The sequence below is a fragment of the Neolamprologus multifasciatus genome, chromosome 18, assembly GCF_963576455.1.
Source record: "Neolamprologus multifasciatus chromosome 18, fNeoMul1.2, whole genome shotgun sequence".
Taxonomy (NCBI): Eukaryota; Metazoa; Chordata; class Actinopteri; order Cichliformes; family Cichlidae; genus Neolamprologus; species Neolamprologus multifasciatus.
Genome location: NC_140456.1, coordinates 13,983,927 through 14,006,216, shown reverse-complemented (window position 1 = coordinate 14,006,216; position 22,290 = coordinate 13,983,927). Strand labels below are relative to the sequence as shown.

Genomic DNA, 22,290 nt, shown 5'->3' with positions numbered 1-22,290 from the left:
CTAAAAGCTAAGTTAAGATGTAACATCCAAATTCTACTAACAAGGCTTTGGAAATATTAAGTGGTCGATTTTTTATATTTTGTCTTTGCTGTCACCGTTTTAAATAAATATATATAGCAAAGAAACTGAATCATTAGTCAATTTAAATTCTTATTTTCACCGTGTTCCTCCGGGTGGGGCTTTTGCCGTCATAGAATAAAGCTAGATTATTTTAAGTGCTCATCTGGCTCTAAGAAGGAGGTTATGGACATCTTTAGATATCAAACAATTCTCTCTGTAGTGGCTGCCATTTTTTACACTGAGAGTCAGAACAGCTTAGCCAAAAGGTGAAGGGCAAGTCATGCTTATCCCCATTACACAAATGTGATAAAACCTTAAAAACACAAAATAAATTCCAGGAATCAGTTTGTATGTTACCTAAAATTCCCTATACTTCCCTCTCCACTTAAAGTTGTTGTTGTATTTGTTTGTTTTTTTAGAAACAAAAGCATTAATTTAAAAGTATATATAATCAAAACAACGATACATACAAAAAATGAAGGGAACATTTGATCATCAGTGTAACATAATGTCAGTTAAACTTCAGGTATTTATAGGAACCACTTCAATCCACAGCTGCTTTGGTGCAAATGGAAGTGACAACAGGTGCACAGAAGAGGCAACAAAAAGACAATCCCCCACAAAGGAATGGTTTCTGTTTTTTGTTTTTTTCTCCTTTTTTCCTCATCCCTCCTGACTGATTTTTCTCTAGTTTTGTGTTTTGCTCGGGTTCTTGTCAAGACTGGTAGCATGAGACGGTAGCTGTATCCCATTCAGGTTGTACAGATATGGTAGCTACTCCAGGTTGGCAGAGCCACATGTCCATTTCCAAGGATTTCTGTGTCTCCCAGCAGAGTCTTATAACTTTCATTTATTTATTTATTTCACACTTGGTACAACAGTTTCCACAGTTAGTTCTTTCAGACAAACAAACCACACTTTCTATCAGTAAAGCACTGCAACTGTGGGGGAGGTACCAGGAAATTGGCTGTTACACAGGAGGCGCACCGCTAGACCTAGAGAATTACTTCCAGGAGGGTACTCATGCATGTTCCTGCCCAAACTGTTAGAAACCAACTCCCGATGTCCTTTAATGGGACCTGTGCTCACAGTCCAGTATCGTGCCCATTCACTTACATTGACGTTACTTTTTTCATTACATTATCTGAATGTTAGCACGACATGAGCATAATATTTTGTTGTTTGGCTGCTTTAACCAACCAAATGTCATTTACCAAAAAAAAGAAACCCATTAACAAATGAAACCTTGAAAGTAAATGTAAATAAAAACACATTTAAATAATAATTCCACTAGGGCTTGTTTAATGCAAGGACACATCATCATTCATTCATTATCACATTGGTAAAATTTTAAACTGAGGGTTGTGGAACAGGCAAAACAAATGCATGTTAAAGTCATTTTTACTTTGGGATCATTTGAGCTGACTCGTGTGGGTTTTGATATTCAAAACAAGGGGAATTTAAAACCAACTCTGGCAGAGAATCAAAGCTTTAAATGATAGATGTAGCAGCCGTGCTTTTTGCCTGGATACTCCTGCTGTAAACTTGAACACTCACATGTTTAGGGCTCGCTTTTTTCACTTTATGTGATCTGTTTGAACAAACAGATAAAGTCACTTTTTCTATCTGTGACACAGAAGTTTCTGTTTTTATTTCTTCTTATTCACAAGTTCTTAAGTGGGACTCTTTCTCATGCTAATATAATCAAAGCAGATCACAATAACAGTGCATATTTACCGACTCTCACACATGCCAAGATATGGTTTTGGCACAGCATGTTTCCCCTTTTTTAGTCCAACAGCATTTCTGAACATTTCAAATTATATTTTCACCTTTAGGTTTATTTCCTGCACAGAATCTAACATTAAACATGAACTCTTGGCTTCTTTTTTATATTGCAGAAGTGACTCTATAAGGACCACAGATCTATACCGTGCTAGGGTGGGCATTGATTATAACGTTCAATCAAAACCTTTTGGATTTGGTGAACACGCTGCAAGCCGTGGTTGGTATTGACTTGTTTCTTCACTCATGCTGCTATATCCTCCTTCACCGGAGGCGATGGCATTGTGATTCATACTCGAGTATCTCTTCAGGCCAAAAGAACCCTTCAGCACTGCTCAAATATAGTTCTTTTTTTTATGTATTTAAACATAGATGCACTGTTCACTGAAGGAGAGTTATAATGAATAAATTATTTGTGGTCATATGGTCAAATCAATACAATTTTTTTTTAAATAAAAATATAAAATTATTTTTGATCATTGTTTGTTTTTTTAAGAGTGGGTGTCACACACAGAGTCTTACACAAGAGTCTAATAGCTTAGTGGACCATAAATTACTAAAGACAGAAGGAAGCAGTTTTCTCCCAAACATGCATCTCTGATGTACACAGGCTAGAATGCTAAAAATGCTATTTGATTGTTGTTAGGTGGTGTCCTCAGTAAAGGCCCTTGGATACCACTATGACTTCCTGTTACCTGGGTAATTTCAGATTTAACGCTGAAGTTGTCTGCAGCATGAAGTTAGTTCAGTTGTTACAGGGAATATCACCACAGTAACTTATGTAACACGCCCCCTAGTGGCAGGTCGACTGACAGATTAGATTTGGTCCTGAACAGACCAGTTAAATGATGAGATGGACGACAGGTAGTGTGTTTTCCTGTGTTACCAACACTTCTTAATCTCTTTGTCTCAAAATCAGAATGAACTCAAATAATATAATCAAAACCCAAACAATCATTTGTGTTCTTCACACAGGGTTTGACAGGACAAACATTCCTGCTCCTACTGTCCTAGCAGCAGCACATTACATTCCAAAAAGCAAAAACAAACCTTTACTTGGTATGTTTATTATATGGATCAAATGTGTGATTTTATTACTTACTAACCTGAAAAAAGATGGGCGACACACTTCGCTGTCACGTTAGGGTGGAAGTGCCCCCTCGTGGCGTAATTTAGGATCGCGCAATATGTTGGCTCTTCAACAAAAATCATAAAATTACAGCCCCTCTTTAACAAAATTGCATATGAAAACTTACACAATATACAAAATTAAATCACATAATGTGGCCAAGCATTATGGTGCGTCACACACGGACCCATACTGTGAACATGACCTGCTCCAGAGCAGCTTAGAGTAGGAGGTTCTTAAGCTTTTTAATACCATCAAATGTTGGACTATCAATGAGAAATATAATTCTTTTTAAATTTGACCACAGTTGTATTTTCAGCTATTAATATATGACCCAAATTCTGGGCATCTATTTGTACTTGCTGATCTCGTTTCAGATTTGCACATAGTGGCCGAAGTTTGACCTCAGCTTTTATATTCTTTCTTTCTTTTCTCTCAATCAAGTCTGCAGCTGAAGGCATAAAAACTACAACTGTTTTTTACACAGGTAACTTAATGAAATACTCAAATATTAGCCATCAGATTCTCCTGTGTCTTAATTGACAGAGCTGTGATATTGATAAATCTGTTAACTTACACAGTCAGCATATTTGTCCTCTTTCTTCCCTGGCTTCAAATAGGATAAACTTTACTAATATAGTAACTCTTTTCCAGCTCTACTGACTAAAGCCCTTAAAGTGCCCACTTTTAATATTAAACTACTGTGTAGTGCTTTTCCTTTCACATGCATACTCACACTGCTGCTTTGTCTGCAGCAGCTGTGTTGCTTTCAGTGATACTACCCATTTAACCTCTTCATGCCCATTATCTGAGCTGTACTACGAGGGTCACTGGGTTGCTGCAGTTACAGTACTACATGGATGAAGTTGTAACGGAGCATGTGCGAATGTTTTTGACGACACTGTCGCAGTATCCTTGCATGAGGGATTTTTAAATTATCTTTTCAGCCACAGTCAGAAAAAACGATGTTTTCGACTTATCACAGATTCCCCAGCATACAAAGAAGTTTAAACTGAGTTTCAGTTTACCAGAAAGAGTTCTTTTTAAAATATAAAATAAAATAAATGAAAGGTCTGGAGGTCTGGCAAAAATGAACTAACAAATACAGCAACAAAGACACCAGGATCAGCATTCCAAAAAGGAAAGAGCAGGGATCTGAGGTTGCTGGAGATAGCCTCCTTTAAATGTGGGGTTACACCACCACCCTAAGAAAGACAGAGGAGATGAGCGAGGGAGGAGCGAGGGAAACAGAAGAGAAGAAAGAAGGAAAGAAGAAGCAAACACAAGGGGAGGCTGCATATAACTGATATCACTAATAATTGTGGATACTACTAAAAATCCTGTGAATGTTTATAGTATCCACTACTATCCCCATAGTATCCCGGAATTACGAATGTTTTCGACATTCTTAAATTGTTGTAATTCCAGGGAGCAGAAAAACAAATGTTTAAAATCCAAACTGCTCGCCTTAAACATATGGGTTTGCTGACTCTTACTTAGACTACAGTTGAGTGCTTACCTGCACATGTATTACATGTCTTTTTACTGCAGTTGACTGAGTTCAGCATGTGCTGTGGATCATATGGTGCTGTGTGTATTCAGTAAATGTAGCCAGATTATTCACACAATGCATGATTCAATACAGCAGTGCAAATGAACTGCAGAGTCTCGAAATAAGCAGCAGTCAGCAGGTTAATGGTCTGACAGTGAGCATCGGTGCGCACTGCCTGTAGTCCTCTCTCTGCATTAGGTGTTCAGTGCAGTGTGAGCAGTGGAATTTTCATCTCAAGATTTCAAGACTCCCCATGAACTTTACTTTCTTATAGTACTCTCACTGCTGCCTGCTTTAGCAGGTTATGAAGAAAAATGAGATATTTCACAGCAGCCAATTTAATGTTTCCTCTTTAATCTCACACGAGGGATCAGTAACCGACTCTCACATCTGTGTCTTTGCAGTTCTTTGTACTGCTTCCTCCACTTCATAACCTTCTCCTTCCTAACTCACTCTCCCTCCATCTTAAAACACTCACTGCCCTATCCCTCGTATTCCATTGTCAGTCTCTACTTTCCCAGTTGTAAGAAGGGTGGGATTGGCACCAGCATCCAACCACCAGCATCGCAAGGATGGGGGCATCAGCCCCTCCTAAGTTATTCATACAGGTTTCATGAAGATGAAGCCACTGATAAAGAGAAGGAGCAGTGAGACTCAGGTGGACGAATGAAAGAATGTTCTCCATGTGCTATTTCTGCCTCTGACGGGCACTTTTGGAGTCATCCTATCTTTGTTTCTGTCTCACTCCCACGCCTCCTCCTCCTTCTTGACTGAGTTTTGGAGCATGTTCTGCCGGGTGTGATTGGAGGGCAACGCTCCAGGCAGATGTAAATCTGGTGAGGGTTGCTGGCACAGGGGAAAACAGAGGATGTCAAATGAAAATCCTGTCTCCATCTCCAAGCAGGCTATCGCGCTTAAAGGTGGACTGAGATCTGGGTCTTTGTGGATGCTAAGCTTATCACGAGCCGGGTGCTTGACCTTTTCACCTGCAAGTCATGTCAAAATTGCTCAAGAACAAAAATGTGTCCTGGGTGAGTACTGCCTGTCTGGTAGGCTGATGGGGGGAGGCAGATTATTTCAGCTCAATGTTTAATGCTTCTCAATTCTGTCAGGCTTATCTGCTTTGAAATTTGTCGTCTACGGTTGCATTTTCTAAGGAATGATGCGTGTAGAAGTTTCATTATATCAGAGTTTGGTTTGTATATTCAAAAGACAAACTCACTGTCGGTGATGCCTCTTCTGCACATCTGCTTTGGTTTGTCCAACAGTTGTGTGGTGATAAAAGGCTCAGCTCTTCTTCAGCTTGCTTTGCACCATCCTGCCGTGTCAGTCGTACACCGTCAGAGCATCAACTGACAAAAACGTATGAAAAGACACTGACTGGGCTGAAATCGATGAATGGAAATAACTCTAGTTCACTCGGGGCTAACTTGTGTTCACCAGGCTTCCAGTGTTAATGATTAAAAAATTTGGTTGTGTTCACTTGTTACCAAAAATAAAATTTTCAGTCTTTTCTTATCTATTTATTTATTATTTTAGTTCAGGGGAGGTGTGTGGGTTTATGGACATTGGGGAGGGTGGAGTGTCTAGTCTTGCCTGAAAATTATGCATGCTGTCCATCTCTGGCTCAGCAGTCTCACAGTACCAGCCCCAGATTGACAGAACACACACACACAAAGGTTATAAGAAGCTTATGGACAGGTCTTTGTTTATGTATGTGTAAAAGCACATGTGCACATGGACTCATGTGTGGAGGAGTGGATGACAAGTGAGATGAAAGATGTGTGCTTTATATTTCTGCATTTTAACACTAAAAAAATCTGTGACTATATATATATATATATATATATATATATATATATATATATATATATATATATATATATATATATATATATATATATGTGTGTGTGTGTGTGTGTGTGTGTGTGTGTGTGTGTGTGTGTAGAGAGAGAGAGAGAGAGATAACTGAGTGAAGAAGTCTACAAAATTGTTTCTGTCAGATGTCTCAGATTAAGTTAGTGTAGTGAGTTCTGTCAACTACTTTTTCTATAGTGAAGATTTTGATAAGTACATTTGTTTGAATATATGTTTTTACATATGTTTTTACTGAGTATATGGCAGCAGCAGAAGTTGAAAAGTTTTTATCTCTTTTAATCTGCCAAACATTGTTCTAAAGGCTTTGATAGTTCAGGGAAAAAACACGAAAAGGTTAACGTTACCCTTGTCTGTAAGTCCAAAAAATATTGCGGTATTATAGAAAGTATAGACAAGTTGCACGTAGCTTTTGTGTCTGATAAGTGAAACCAGTGTATGCTGTAGAGACTGTTATCTGTCTAATGGCCAAAATTCTGGCCAATTCTTTTGAAGAAATCTGGTTGTATAAAAAGTTCTGGGAAAAATAGCTCTTGTGTCACTTGATCTTTGACCGCTGTAAAGTTTATGGGTTCAGTTTCTATTTTCAGTTCTTACTTAATACAACATGATTTTCCTTTTGTAAATTATGGTCCCGATTAATGTGCAGACAGAAAGTAGCGTTTATATAGAGCTACAGTACGGTACAAAAGTCTTGAGCTCATTTCTTTATATTTTACTAGGAAAATGGGAAATCAGTGCAGATTGAAAGGCAATGTTTAGTGTGACTAGCTTTATTCTTCATCACAGCTTGAAGTCTCTTAGGCAACTTTCTTGTCATTTCTTGAAGTAGTCTGCAGGAATCTGTTTTTCATGCTTCTTGAAGGACATTCAAAACTATTTTGGGGGATGTTGGCTGCCTTTTGTTCCCACTTTGCTTTACTAGTCTGGACTTTGGGGAGTCAAATCCATGTCTAAAAGTGCTGCACATTGTCTTTTTCTATCTAATTTATTGCATTAACAGTGCATTTGAATCATTGTGATGCTGAAAAATGAAACTGTTGCCATTCGGATGCTTTTGAGATGTTATTGCATGGTGGCTCAAAATCCATCTGTTGTTTTCTGAATTTAAAATTCCATCTATTTTGGCAAGATCCCCCAAACTACTGGCTTAAATGCAGCACCAAACCAGGATGGAGCCTCCAACGTTTTTTGCAGATGTCTGTCGACACTCACTGTCATATCGCTTTCCTGACCCCCTCTGTACTGATGATGATGATTTCAGCCAAAATTTTCACTTTGTTGGAGTGTTTCATTGGCTCTGCAGGGGAACCTCCTATTGCTTGAGGAGATTTAAGGTGTCATAGATCAGAGTTTAGTAAAGGCCAAACTCTGTTAGAGCTCAGGTGACTGCAGCTGTCTGACCTCTGATCAGCAGCATAGATATTGACAAGGACAAGAGCCGTGTGCGTGTTTATGTGTGTATAGAGCCCACATGTACATCTGACCCAGGATTTATTATCATCTCTCCACAGAGTCACAGCCTGGCTCAGCTGACTACAGGTCTGCATTTTCTTTTCTATTCTCAGTTTTATGTAACACTCGCATCTTTGTCCCTCTTCTCCTTATAAGCTCTCCCTGGAGATTTTGGTACCACACGCCCATCTGCTCATGTCCCCTGTCCAGCTGTCCAGGTTGCAAGCCAAACACTGTTACTTACCTTTAAACAGTAGAAGAGGAAGTATACATTTTTTTTTTTTTTTTAGGTCCTATGAAATGCGTAAAGACAGAATGATAAAATTAAATTATAAACCTTTATAAACCTTTTCAAATCAGAGGTATTATCAGCAAAATAGTTAAGCAGTAAAATTAAATTGGCATTGTGTTCAATGATCTTTAATAAACAGCTATTACACTATTTAAAATGACGAAATAATATGGATAATATACAAGATAGTTAATAACTGGTTTGCAAACCTTCTGTTGATTTAGCTTCAAAAGAAGCAGCGTCTATGTGTGGCTGATACTTGGCATCGAGTTTTAGTGGTGACATAATGACACCGAACCAATGTGATGAAAGAGTCTCTCTGCGCTCTCTGGATGATGAATTCTGTTTGTCTGTAATTCCATGCTGTAAATCGGGCGCACAATGGAATTATGGTCTGCTTGTTTTTTTTAATTTCCACCTTTCTATTTTGGAGCCATGCCATTATAACACTCCAATTCTTTTTTTTTCTTTTTTTCTTTTTTTTGCACACAAACCCTAGGAACACGCGCACACACTAATCAGGGACAGCGCGCACAGAGGATGGATTCTGTTCTTTAACAAAAGGGGGGGAAAGAAAGTATTTAGAACTCATAGAAAGCTCGGGTGGGTTGGAGACTTTCCTGGTGTGTTTGGTGCCCGAGGTCAGAGTGAGCGGTGTGCGGCGTAACAGATGCCGCACGGAGAAATAAGCCTTTAATACCCACAGGACTCGGGAAGGGGCAACTACACTCAACTCACATCAGCGACTTAAGTGAAACCCTTCACGCAACTCTCGCAGTCTCCGGTGGTGTCCTCGGCGTCGCGGTTCTGAGAAGAAATTGCATCCTCACGCTCAAACTGGCGCGCAGGGAACACGCGTATCTGTTGCACTGAAGAGCATCCTCGGAGTTATCCACCTGAGTGGAGGGAGAACCACTCTCATGGCATGCTTGCCCATTTGTTTACTGGAGCCAGGTGAATGGTGATTTGAAGTGGTCGTTACAGCCTTGGAATAGCGCTACAGGACACCTTTAACTGCCATGCCGCCCAAAAAGAAGGTACCATTTCAGATATTTCTTTTTCGTGCATATCTATGCGCGTGCGCGTGCGCTGAACAGGAAGGGTTGGAGAATACGCCATCTGTTGCACTGGGCGTTAATCCTTGTGTGAGGCCTTTCCACATCGTTGCACTCGCTATGTAACAGCGCGCAGGGCAGATAGAGATGCATATCCGCATGCTTGTATCATGTCATATGTCCAGCTGAAAAACAGACTTCAGATAGGGTTGCATAACCAATAGTCTGTGAAAATCGGATGGATTAAATATCTTCTCGAGCTTCTCCCTCTCATTTATGACTCTTGTACTCGCGGTGAACTTTGTGGCATGTGGTATTAAACCCCAAACTATGTGCTGCACCTGTTTGGCTTTCTTTTCACTTCACGTGTTGCAGCTGTAGAGCAGCCATCAGCAGCATGGTTTTGTGTCTCTTGCACATGCTGTGCAGTCCATGCATTGTTTTGTTTTAGGTATGAAACCAAGCTCCAGTTTGTAGTATTCAGGTAAACTTCACAGAGTGAGGCACCCACTTCTCAGTCTTTTAAACAGCTTGAGGGTAAAGTAACAGTACTTAACGCTGTTAGGGGGTATTCCCAAAATCTATTTAAAGACTCCTCTAACAATCAGCATCACAGCATCAAATCTTATTTCCTTACACACGCAAACTTCTTAGCTGGAAATAATCTAGTGGCCTTACTGAATTTGTACAGCATGGACCATATTTATACGTCTAATCATCAGTCATATTGGTCTCTGTTTATTTATTTTCTCACATCTCATATTACAAAATACAGTGCCAGTATTGTCTGTCACATTTCCAGAAGCAACTATAAGAATTTCTTCTATATTTTGGTCTTTAGGTTCATTGTTTTTGTGACATACAGCTTTTCCTTTTTGTTTTAAACTGTGCTACTACCTAACAAAACACAAAGTTAGAGAAACAGAGTGGGCAGGGAGTGTAAGAGACAGTAGTTGCCGGAAAACAAAAATGGCTATAGGAAAGTGAATACCATTTGCATGGTGGCTAGAAACATTACTTCAAATACTAATGTTCCTCTGTAGCTGCAGAATATGTAAAATGAAGTATAGTTTGATAACACGCTAGCTGTAGTGGCCAAAATAATTGGAAACATACCTTCAAAGGTTCATTAATACCTTTAGAACAGGAGGAAGTGTTTGGACATACGCTTCTTGGTTTAACAAAGCTGATATTTTTCTCCTTTTTTGGAGATGTAATACTAACACATCACAGAAAGACTTTGGCTGGCCTACTCTCTTGGATTGCAGTGCTAGTTAGTGCTGGCCCACTGCTTGTTACTTAGAATAGGAAAAGCCTCTTAGTAGTTGTTACTGGAGCATTACATGCTGATACCTGCTCTCCTTCCAGGCAGGAAGTGGAGTAATAAGATGTGGAGCTGTGTGGAAAGTTCCAGAAGTATCAGTAAACCTGTTTCCTGTCAAATTGGGGCTGTTTCCAAATTTAAAATGTTATTGTTTGCATCAAACTTTTTGCAATTTAAAAATAAAACAAAAACTACTCTATATTTATTTTATTTTGTGTTTAACTTGATGTCAGGTTTTTGTGCTCATAGAGTGACAGTTCCAGTGATAGTGGTTGCTCAGTACTTGTGCAATAACTAAGTGAGAAATGATCAGAACACCAATGGCTGGCAAAATGATATTTTATAATCCCCACACATGCGCACACCCCTCCGCACACCAGTTCTAATCACGTTGCATCACAGCGTTGTGCAGAGCAGAAGAGCAGAGAGATTTCTGTGAACTATAGATGAAATGTATCTATTACAGGGGCCCGGCAAGCCAGGATTTAAGTGATATGGATACGACAAATGCTTCTATTTTATGTATATCTGATGACTGTCAGGGAGCACTTGAGCACATCCAGTCGAAGCTGCAGTGTTGGCTGTCTGTGAGGAGTTTGTCTCTCTGTCTCTAAATCCTGGATTGACGCATGCTATCTTAATCTCCTTACTCAGAGACAATCATGACCCAAAGAGAGAGAGAGACAGAGATAGAAAAGGATCCAAATACACTTTGCTTCTTATGCTTATAACCCCCCTCCCCCCCCCCCACACACACACACACTCAATATGAGCAAATATCTTTTTTTTGTTTTTTTGTATTTCTTGATTGAATGAGTAATCATTAACTGCAAAGTGATGAGACTGAGTGATGAGATGTTACTCTTGAAAGATTGACCAATATTGGATTTATGAGGATGATACAGACACAGATTTTTGGGGAAAATAAATTTGATATTGATGTGTTGGTGGTAGAGGAGCTTCACAAACCAGTTAGCAGCTTAATATTAGGACACAACTGTGGTCCAGCTGTGATGCATACTCTGCTACATGTGCTGCACACAGTGCTGATAGAGTTAAGAGTATTGCAAGCAGTGGAATCAGAAGTGTTGTAATGCCACCTTTTCTAAATCACTCCAAGAGTCTTTTTTCCACAGTATGTTTTAATGTTTCCCACAGATGTAAGCAGCTACAATGTGTTTCTTGCAGGATGACTTCTAATTTCATGCCCAGGCATAGCAGAGCAGCGACCTGTTCTTCTTCATACATTTAAAGAAATTAATCAAATAATGTTTATTAATTTCTTTAGTTGCAATTACAAACTGTAATTAGACACGGCAGGGTGATGAAATCAGAAAAAAAGAATACATGAATGAAATGAAATCCTGCCATTAAATGTATTTTTGAACACTGCCAATAAAGCAGGGAGTTTGGGGTAATCCAAAAAATCTTCCATACGAAACTGCAAGCCCATCTTAAACTGTTCAGTGATATTTCTTCTTTGTTGGCCTTTTTCTTTCTCTCAGCATGACATGTTGATGGCACTGACTACTACAATAAGTTCCCGATGTTTATTTGTTGTCCAGTGATTCAAGACTCTTTCAGCACTTTATACTGGAGCCTGAACAATTTGTTAGTGGGCTCATACTATTTGTCATATCGATCTACTGGTGTCATCATTAGTAATGACTGATAAATGAACTTGAAACACCCTTCACCAGTGAGTGTTGGCATTACATAGATTGTCCACCAGAGGGCGCTCTGCAACTTTATTGTTCATGAAATGTGTTTAAATCTCCAAAAAAGCACCAACCGGCTGATCTTAGCAGAACTGGGCAGAACCAAAGAATAACTACGCAAAAAATTAGAAGCATGACATATCCCATACTTACTGTACAGTCTGTTATTTCAGATTTTTTTATTATTATATTCTTTACTTTTGTGTGAATCCACCTGCTCAATCTGCCTGTCACTTTGCTGCTGCAACACTTGAATTTACTTCAGTGAGGGAAAATAAAGAATATGTCTATTCTATTCTATATTGGGTTTTCTCCACACATCAGATATCTTAAAAAATCCAATGTCAGTTGGACTCTAATTTATATATTTTTTGTGTGTGAATCCTTTTTTTTTAACCGTCTTTTAACAGATTCTCCAGGAAATTAAAAAACTATGCTCCTATTCTTCTGGTTTCTAGAAATTATGTCCTAACAGAATTTCTAGAAGTATGGTTAAGTTGTGGGCTTGCATTAAAAAGCTGTTGCCACCACGTGTTGCCAGAAACTTTAGTGTGCCTTTAGAAGTTTCAGAAATTTAGATGACGGTGGTGAAGAGCTTTATCGAACAGATGTCCATCCATTTCCCTCCATTTATCCAATTCAGAGTCACAGGGGCTGGAGGCTATCCCAGCTCTCATAGGCAACAGACGGGGCGCAGGTCGCCAGTCCGTCAGAGGGCTCAAATAAAGAGACAAACAACAATTCACCTTCACATCCACGTCTGCAGCCAGTTTAAAATTTCCTTTGAACAGTGGGAGACAGGCAGAGGATGCCCACCCCACCACTGCACCACCCTCTCATTCTAACAAATATGCTGTATCCTCTTGTGTGCTAAGGATGGGGACTGGTCTGCTACAGTATGTAAAACTCATTTCTCTTGTAACATGAAAATTAAGCATACTCTCTCAAAACCCACTTAGATACAACTAATATAGCATTAGTATTCAAACTATGGATGACCCATTGGCCACGTGGTTAGGACATTTCAGTTCCTGACAAGCTGGAATGTTGCTGGTTGTTATTCCTCTTTGCTCTAAAGAAACAAAAGCTGACAGTATGGGCCCTTAAATATGTGATCATGTATCAGCCATCAGATTTTGTCTACATCCTTCTCTCACCCCAACCGGTCGCAGCAGATGGCCGCCCCTCCCTGAGCCTGGTTCTGCCGGAGGTTTCTTCCTGTTAAAAGGGAGTTTTTCCTTCCCACTGTCGCCAAAGTGCTTGCTCATAGGGGGTCATATGATTGTTGGGCTTTTCTCTGTATCTATGAAGCGCCTTGAGGCGACATTTGTTGTGATTTGGCGCTATATAAATAAAATTGAATTGAATTGAATTGAATCTGTCTGAATTGGAGGAGCCATTAAGTTACTAATAATCGAATCTCTACAGTTTCTACATTTTTCACTGCAGCCACAGCAACCTTTTTTTACCCTTTATTTTTACTGGCAATATCAGCAGCCATAATAATGATAAAGCTCACATTAACAAACTATATCTGAATTAAAATACATTTACCGTGGTACTGATTTACTGCCTCTTTTGATCTATAATTTGAGATCTAAAGAGATGTGATGCAGCCTTAAACTCCACAGACGGAGATTCGTGCCAAAGTAAAGATAGCTGTGCCAGCCCGGCCGTATCTGCTCTATGGTAGCATCAGGGAGAGGGCATGGAGCCAGTCTCCTTCAGACAGATGATGCAAAGCAGCTGATTAGACAGGGCTTGGAGAAAACAGGATCAGAACACTCACTGCATGCAAATGAACTGGCTGTTAATGACCAAGAGATACAGTAGCAAAGAAATCATCACAATATACAGAATAGGATGTCAAAGTAAAAAATGAACTGCAGAAGAAGATGGGTGTAAGAGAGCTGAGTTTCATTATTCCTCACCTACAGAAAAAAATCTGAGGAAATATTTATTGGCAAAAATTGACAAATGTTTCACCACACCTGGGCTTGTTGCCAGCGCCTCATTGGTGGGCCGACAGGAAATTAGTCACAATTAGATCACTGACCTGCTCTGCAGATAACAATAAACTGTAATGAAGTGGAAGAGGCCTGTGTTTGGGTCCTTTTTGATGCATGACTCTCTATTCAGCAGCAAGCTTTTAATAACCATCCCAGCATGTATGCACAGATCAAAAGTGTGATATGAGTAAAGATATTACATCTTTGATCTTGTTCATGAAAAAAAATAAATCATTGACTCATACAAGATAAAAACGTCAAACTCACCAACAGACTCTACACTCATGCTTTCTCAGCCAAAACCAGCACATCTACTTTAAACAGCTGCAGTAGAAAGATATTTCCAAGTGCTGCAACAGTAAGCAGTAAGTAACAGTAAGTAAGTATTGTCATGGAAAAATATGGTCCCTGAGATACCTTCTGCAGCAACAGTGTCTACATAGGCAGTTTAGAGCATGTCAGTCAGGTATTTATATGCCTCTCTGACAGATTTTGTCAAATTAACCGCACTGCATCTGTAGAGCCATGGCACTTTTATAGCTGAGGCCAAAATGAAGGCCAAATGTGAAGATGAGTGCAGGTCCCTCCATTGAGTAATGAGTAAAGGGTACTAGAAGTGGGATGGCAATATGTTTCTCTGTGTGTGTCAGCAGTTGGGTGTGTGCAACATCGTTTGTGGTGGCAACTTTCACTCTGCTTTCGCTATGTTTTAGTGTATTTTGGCAGGTGCTTTAGGCAGGTGACAAATCAAAATAAAAAACAGAACCATTGCCATCTTTGGGGTATCTGATGGTGCTGTCTGTAGAAGCAATACCTTCTTCTAATCCATTTGTCTCTGTAGATGCAAGGATTGCTGCAAATACCTTGAGATGACTGTTATTGTGAATTCGTACTATATAAATACTGAAATCCTGAACTGAAGTAAGATCAGCCTCATCCTGTCTGATCTGCAATACACAGCGTTCAGAATTATTATCCAAATGATATTTTTCTCTGTTTTTCCTAAATAGTCGATTCAAATGACAGTCGGCATAATTTTCGAGTCATCGACCAATAGGGTATAATTCAAATGTTACTAAACAAAACTCCCAATGAAAACAGTATGTTTTTCAAAAACAAATAAACTTAAAATGCACTGTTCCAAATTATTATGCACACAGAGTTTCAAAAGATTTTATAGGTTGTAGAGAATTGAAAATGATCATTTGTTGAATTTGCAGCATTAGTAGATCAATTTCACTGACACCAAAAGTTATTTCAATCTACACATCTTAACAGGTCAAGTTACATATTAACATAGGACCCCTTATTTGATAGCAGTTTTACAATTCTTGCATCCATGGAACTTGTAAGTTTTTAGAAAGTTTCTACTTGAATGTCTTTGCAGGATGTCAGAATAGCCTCCCAGAGCTGCTGTTTGGATGTGAACTGCCTCCCATCCTCAATTTTTTTTTGCTTGAGGATGCTCCAAAAGTTCTCAACAGGATTGAAGAAAGTGGTCAGTCAGAAACTCCACATACTTTGCAGAGGTCATTTTCACACCTTCAGGGACCCTAAAGGGGCCGACCAGCTCTTTCCCGTGACTCCGACTCAAAACATGACTCCACCACCTCCTTGCTGACGACGCAGCCTTGTTGGGACATGGTGGCCATCCACCAACCATCCACCACTGCATCCATCCAGGGTTGCACTGCACTCATCAGTGACCAAGACTGTTTGGAACTTAGTCTTCATGTAGTCCTGGGCAGCCATTTCTGCTTGTGAGCATTGGTTAGGGGTGGCCGAATAGAAGGTTTATGCACAACTGCAAGTCTCTGGAGGATCCTACACTTTGATGTTCGCAGGTCTCCAGAGGCACCAGCAGCTTCAAATATGTGTTTGCTGCTTAATCTGATGTATTTGTCTGGCAGAAACCTTCCTCATTGTGCCTTTATCTGCACAAACCCATGTGTGCTCTGACTCAGCCACAAATCTCTTACATTATGGTGATCACGCCTAAATTTTGGTGAAATATCTAAGGTTTTCATTGGGTGTCCAAGGTATTCAACTATTTCACGCTTTTCAGCAGCAGAAAGATCACTTTTTCCTTCCTATATTGCTTGAAAATGGTGGTCTGCTTAACAATGTGGAACATCCTTCTTTAGTAGTTTTTCCTTTAATTGGGCTCACCTGGCAAACAAATGATCATAGGTGTCTGAGATTGATTTCAGTGATAAAAAGAGTCCCGAGACACAATTCCATCCATGAGTTTAATTGAAAAACAACTTATTTAATCTTTATGACGCTTAAACACAATTTGCATAATAATTTGGAGCGTGGTGTAGTCTCTTCCTGGATGATGTCATCCATAGCACACTGAGTGGTTTGTATAAAGCGACTTTAAGCCTCTCTCTTATTTACAAGGCGTCACCATAGCAGGAAGCTCCCACATTTATGATTGGGCAGATTTTTACTTTCCTAAAGCAACTCGCAAGGGATTCAATCTCTTCCTGGGGATCTTCCCTCGTGTGAACATGTGTAAGCCACTACACTGCGGAGCTGTGGAACAATTTATTGAGTAGGAATACAATAAATTGTATTAATGCCATCACAGTCATCAAATCTCAACCCAGTTAAAAACCCGTGCAAGAGTTTGGACTGACATGTCTGCACCACAAACATTAAAACATCAAATTTCCTGAGGAAATAGCTTTAGGAAGAATTGTGTTTCTCCCTCCAGCAGAATTCCAGACACTTGAAGAGCCAATGCCAAATCGCACAGAAGCTCTTGTGGCTGCATATAGGAGCAACAGCTTACTTCTTAATGTAAGCCCACACTATAGTGTAGCATGAAAGAAAAACTGTCTGTGGTTCCTATGAATAGTTACACTTTCGTCAGTATCTCGTGAAACCTGAAAGATGGGCAAAGCCATCCTTTAACTAAAAGCAATGGCTCAGAGGCGGGTTAAAAGGTCCAACACATTGCTTTTTGTTTAGTTTTTAGTTTTTGTTTTTATTTGTGACTCATCTATGTTTTGTTTTCTGTATGATTTTACCGACACAGCAGCATCACAATTTTTCAAAAAACATGCTTGAAGCTTTACAAGTACCCAAATATTACAGTTTTAAAACTCTGTTATCATTACCATACTGTCATTTTTTCAGAACTGCTGTCATAATTTTCATTTGCATTGTGTGGTATGTCAGTGAATGATGCTGGAGTCACAGTCCTATAATAAACTGCCAAGTGTTTGAGCTCTCTTCTCAAACTTAAGGCTCTTATTATAGTAGTTAACTGCCACAGGGATGAAGGCACCACCGATTTGTTCACCTTGGTCTTGTTCACTGAAGTGGAAACTCCTAGCCTTAGATGTCTTTTTTGTGACGAATGAGATCACAGCAGTACCCGAGGAGTATCCAAGAATGCATGGGAGGGTACAGGAGGGTAGTAACAAATCGCCATACTCACACAACCAGAGCTCAACCAAATTAAGTTTCCCCATATGAATATGAATGCTTTGAACAAATCACTATGGGATTAACTATATCCTTACCTTCCTAAATAACTATCTATGTTTTACTTCTCTGGGTTTTGTCCTGTAAATTGCTTGTCTTCCGAAGTGGTATTAGAGCTGACAATGGGTACTCCATCACATAAATCCATTTAAGATGTGTCCTTTTCTGCTGTTTAGGGGGCTAGAATTTTACTAGTGTTAGTGCACTCATGTTTGTCCAATTAACATATTAATGTCTAGCCCAAACCCTATATATTTACACTAAAAGAATCCAAAAGATACCATAAAAACTGAGCTCTAATTCTCTGGTAGAATTCAAATCTTTTCCTGCTCTTTAAATATATTAAAAGGGTGATACTTCTTTCATCCTTTCAGCAGTTAAAATAAGTATAGAAAAGTTGTCTTAATCCAAAAAGCATCTTTAGTTCAACTAACTTCTGCTTCCTGTCTTTCATGCTGATGTTTTACACTGTTGTTGGATTAGCGTCTGAACTTCGTGAAAAGATAAAAAGATTGATTTTTATGACATATTTAAAATACTATTTATAGATGAGTGTACAGGTGTAATAGTTTTCTGCTGTGTCATCTGAGGGTGGAAGTACAGTAATGAAGCCGACATAAATATAATGAAAGTTTTATGACGGTTTAACTAGCTCCTTGATGGCTCTCCCATTGAGTTTTATGTAATGCTCACTTAATGTCTTTAGTCTGTCTATAAGGATGAATTTGAAGGAGAGTTAAGGTGTCAGGTATGGGTTGTTGTGGCTCTTATGTATATTTTTCTGAGGATTGTGGTGTACAGAATGTAACAGCAGACATATTTTCATCAGTGGAAGTAATTTATGCTCACGTTGCATATGGTTGCCATGGAAATGTCTTTCTGTATGTTGAGTAATATGACGCGGGAATTACTGTATGAGTATCTTCAGCCAATACACTCTACACAGTACAGTGAATAATATATTCAAGAGGAGACACTGAAAGAAACTTAAGATAATAGATGGATTTTCCTTTCTAGTTTTTAACCCTGTGAGGAGGTATTTTGTGATTCAGCATTCATAGTAATATTTACTTTTTCCTTTTTATTCTTGAATAATGGTGGGTGGTATGGCCAAAGATCATAGAGCGGTCATTTAAAGTAAACTCTCCCCATGTGAGTCTTCCCACAATTAATGTGCAGAGACCTACATGACAGGTTGTGCACATAGCTGTCTGGATTTTCCCTCTGATTATATTCTGAAATATTCTGAACTTCCACATCATGATGCATGAGCATTTTCATTTTTGTGTCACCACCTATCATGCTGCACCTTGAAGGAAATTTGGATTGCACATCACTGTATTTTAATTATTTAATGTAGTAATCTTTTTTTATTTCCCTTGACAAATCAAATCAAATCGAAAGATCATCTATTATCTTAAATTGTCAGTTTTCCCACCGTATATCTTGTATTTGAACTCATCTCCTCAACTCAAGAGGAAAATGTTCTTGTACTGTTTGATACAGTTTCCTACAGCAAGGAGTCAAGCGTGCCTCCCAGTGTACAGCTAGTATGTGTAGACATGAAGACTCTATACATTTTCTCAACCTACTTGGGATTTCATCCTTGATAGTTAATGTTTCATTACTCTTTGTGAAAGACTGAAAATATCTTCTTTTTTTACAGTTATAGCCTCTGGTGGGCCAAAGGTCTGTGTGGTTTGAAATTTGGCAAACTTGTCAGTTCAAGACTGGACTTTCAGGAGAGTGTCAAAGCCATTTTAGCCATAACCTACTCTCTTTTTCACCACTTATGTTTCTGTTTTACTGACATGGAGCAGATAAAAGACAGGTGTAGCAAAGAAAAAGTTTGTCCAGCTGTCATTAACTTATGTTACTGTAAGTGCAAAAAGTAAAAGCTTTCCAAATAGTGCTAAGTGCAAGATAACTAAATGAAAGAGAAAGGAAAAGGAGGGAAAGGTCATAAAGAAGTCTCAAACATTCAAAAAGGAAATGATCATTTGAGCTCCACCACATGCATCCAAGTACTTCACTACATGGTTGGATGACCAGGCAATGACCTGGTCCCTCCTCACCTGACTTACAGTGAGAGAGGGCGATGCACCTCTTTGAATAACATTTGCGAGATTGTAGTTACTGCTTTAGCAGTCACTCAGTCATGAACCAATCAAGAAACTTAAACACTCAGTTGATGTAAGGTAATGAAAAAAGTAGGGGTGCAACGATACACAAAATTCACGGTTCGGTTCGGTTTGATACTTTGGTGTCACGGTTCGATATTTTTTCGATACAAAAAAAATGTTCATGCCTTTTTAATTTGTCATTTATTAAAATTATAAATATATAATTTAACTCAAAAGTACAGTTTTTAAATTTAATGTTGCTGAAACAAAAAAGTAATAATAAAATATATATATATCTGATTGAGGAATCACTCATCTTTGGAAAAGAGAGTTTATTACAGAGAAATGGCTCTTTCCAAAATAAAAGCTATACTATACGCTTCTTCTGGGCTATATTCTCAGCAGCATATTAAACATATCAGGTCCCCATAAGGAGACTCATGTGCTAACGGCTGTCTAAATGACTCGGGTAAAGTTTGTAGCATGCGTGCTTGTTGTTTTTGTCTGCTTCCACTTGTCTTTGCACTAGGATGATGTCGGAGTAAATGTGCAGTCATATTCGTTGTGTTCCCACTAGTGCTGTCAGCGTTAATCTGAAATGATATTAACGCCACAACACGGCAAATCTCTGTTAACGAGCTACCACGGATCGCCCCGTGCGTGGGGCTGGACGGCCAACACGTTAACGAGCTAAATGCGCTAATGCACTAGTTCCCACCAATGTAATTGAGCATTGCGTGGCACATCCGACATACTGTTTTACTTTAGTCCATGACGCGCTTACCTTCAGGGTCATACGTCACATGAAGACCAAAATAGTTCCAAACGGATTAGGGTGGGGGAGGTTCAATTTGCCATGTTGCAAGGAGAGCTTAACTTCTGTCTCGCTAGCTTGCCCTGCGCTCAGTGAATCTGCGTTCGACTCCTCCGCCTAGGCTACACTGTCGAGCGCAGATCCACTGAGCGCTCAACACAGACAGCATCGTCAGAAGGAAAGTTGATAAAATAAATTAAAAATTTTGTATTGTTCGATACATATGCGTACCAAACCGAAAGCACTGTATCGAACGGTTCAATATCGATACGAGTATTGTTGCACCCCTAGAAAAAAGGGAGGTTACGTTCATTACCAGATCTTTTTGAAAGGCAGTTTTTTGATATTTTATTTAATTAATTAAGTTGAGAAATACTTTTTTTTTTTAAATTATGCACTTTATGAAGCTGTATCTGTATAAACAGATGTGCTTTCCTCCATTGTTTTGCAGCTGACAGCTGTGTAACTAGCCCTCATATATCTCCTATTCGGTCAATGTCAGTCAGTGGAGTTCTCAGTTCACACTCTCTGCACTCAAAGTTGAAAAGTTGATTCTGTACATCTGGACACAGTGTTTTAGTGAGAGGAACGCCACTTGGATGATTGAGTCATCTGAGGAAGACATTATCCACTTGGATGAGTGACGAAATGTTTGACGAATGTTCGATGAAACTTTTCCCCCTTTAAAATTTTATGTCCAGATGAACATAAGAAACTTTCTGGGATTTCCTTGCATAGATGACTGAGCATGCATCAAGATATTAGTTTAGTTTACCAAACTTGGTACAAAGCCACACTTTTCTTTTTTCTTCGGTTTCTTTGGTTATTAATGATCTAATAATTTTGCACATTTTGTCATGCAAGGCTTAAAATACCTGCTAAATATCTGATGTTGATGCAAGCTGCATGGATAACAGGATCCTTTTAAAAACTGGTTCAGAGTTTAGTTCGACCTCTGGGGAATCACAATCCTCCAGGGCAGCCAGCTGGCTCCTGGTGACTCGATGGTTCTGATTATTTAGGTTTAGGGATGGAGTCCATCTCCCCAATCAGATGCTCCTTTCCTAATGCACTCTCCTGGCGTGTGTTGAAAGAGCTGTGTAAACACTTTTCAGCAGAATAGGAGTCACCTTCAGGTAGCACATGAGAGAGCGTGCCTTTACTCCTGTTTTTTCACGTCATCCTTGCCCTCTACCTTCCTTTGCCCACCTTCTAAGCCATGTAATCATAGTAATGGTCTAAAAAGATTCTCCAACAGGGAGAGAGAGAAGGACAAAAGAGAAGAAAGAAGGGGGTTTAATGAAATGATGAGGGGATCAGTTAAGGGTAAAGACTTTGAAAGAGTGAAGTGAAAAGTCAACTTGGAGTACCTATATAAGAGAAAAGTTTAGTGATAGAGAGAAAATACTGTACAGGGAAGAGTCTGGGTATTCTTGGTCAACAAAGATGCAGTTTCTTTTAACTCAGCTGATTCAATTTAATATCAAAAGCGAAAGGACTGTAACAACTAATGAACTAATGATCATCTATTAACCTCTTAAGCCCCAAGCCTACCTGATCTCCTGCTTTTTGCCCCCGTATTAGGGGGCGTTGGGGCTTAAGAG

General features: G+C 39.2%; 1 protein-coding gene and 1 long non-coding RNA gene across 3 annotated transcripts in view; both read left to right on the top strand.

The window, feature by feature from the left end:
• The window catches only part of cacnb2b (calcium channel, voltage-dependent, beta 2b), a 45,464-nt gene that overhangs the window by 2,177 nt on the left and 20,997 nt on the right, over window positions 1–22,290 (top strand). Inside the window, exon 1 of one of the 2 annotated variants that reach the window (XM_085141858.1) lies at window positions 7,780–9,185. The exons of the other annotated variant lie outside the window; for it this stretch is intronic. Within the exon in view, the coding sequence (XP_084997984.1) occupies window positions 9,168–9,185 (18 nt within the window). The 5' untranslated portion in view covers window positions 7,780–9,167. Of the gene's footprint in view, window positions 1–7,779; window positions 9,186–22,290 lie in introns of those variants that run through there. 2 annotated transcript variants of the gene reach the window in all.
• On the top strand, window positions 9,192–21,067 carry LOC146497526 (uncharacterized). The gene is made up of 2 exons (XR_014870935.1): window positions 9,192–16,064; window positions 16,099–21,067. It is a non-coding gene; the product is annotated as an uncharacterized LOC146497526 (long non-coding RNA).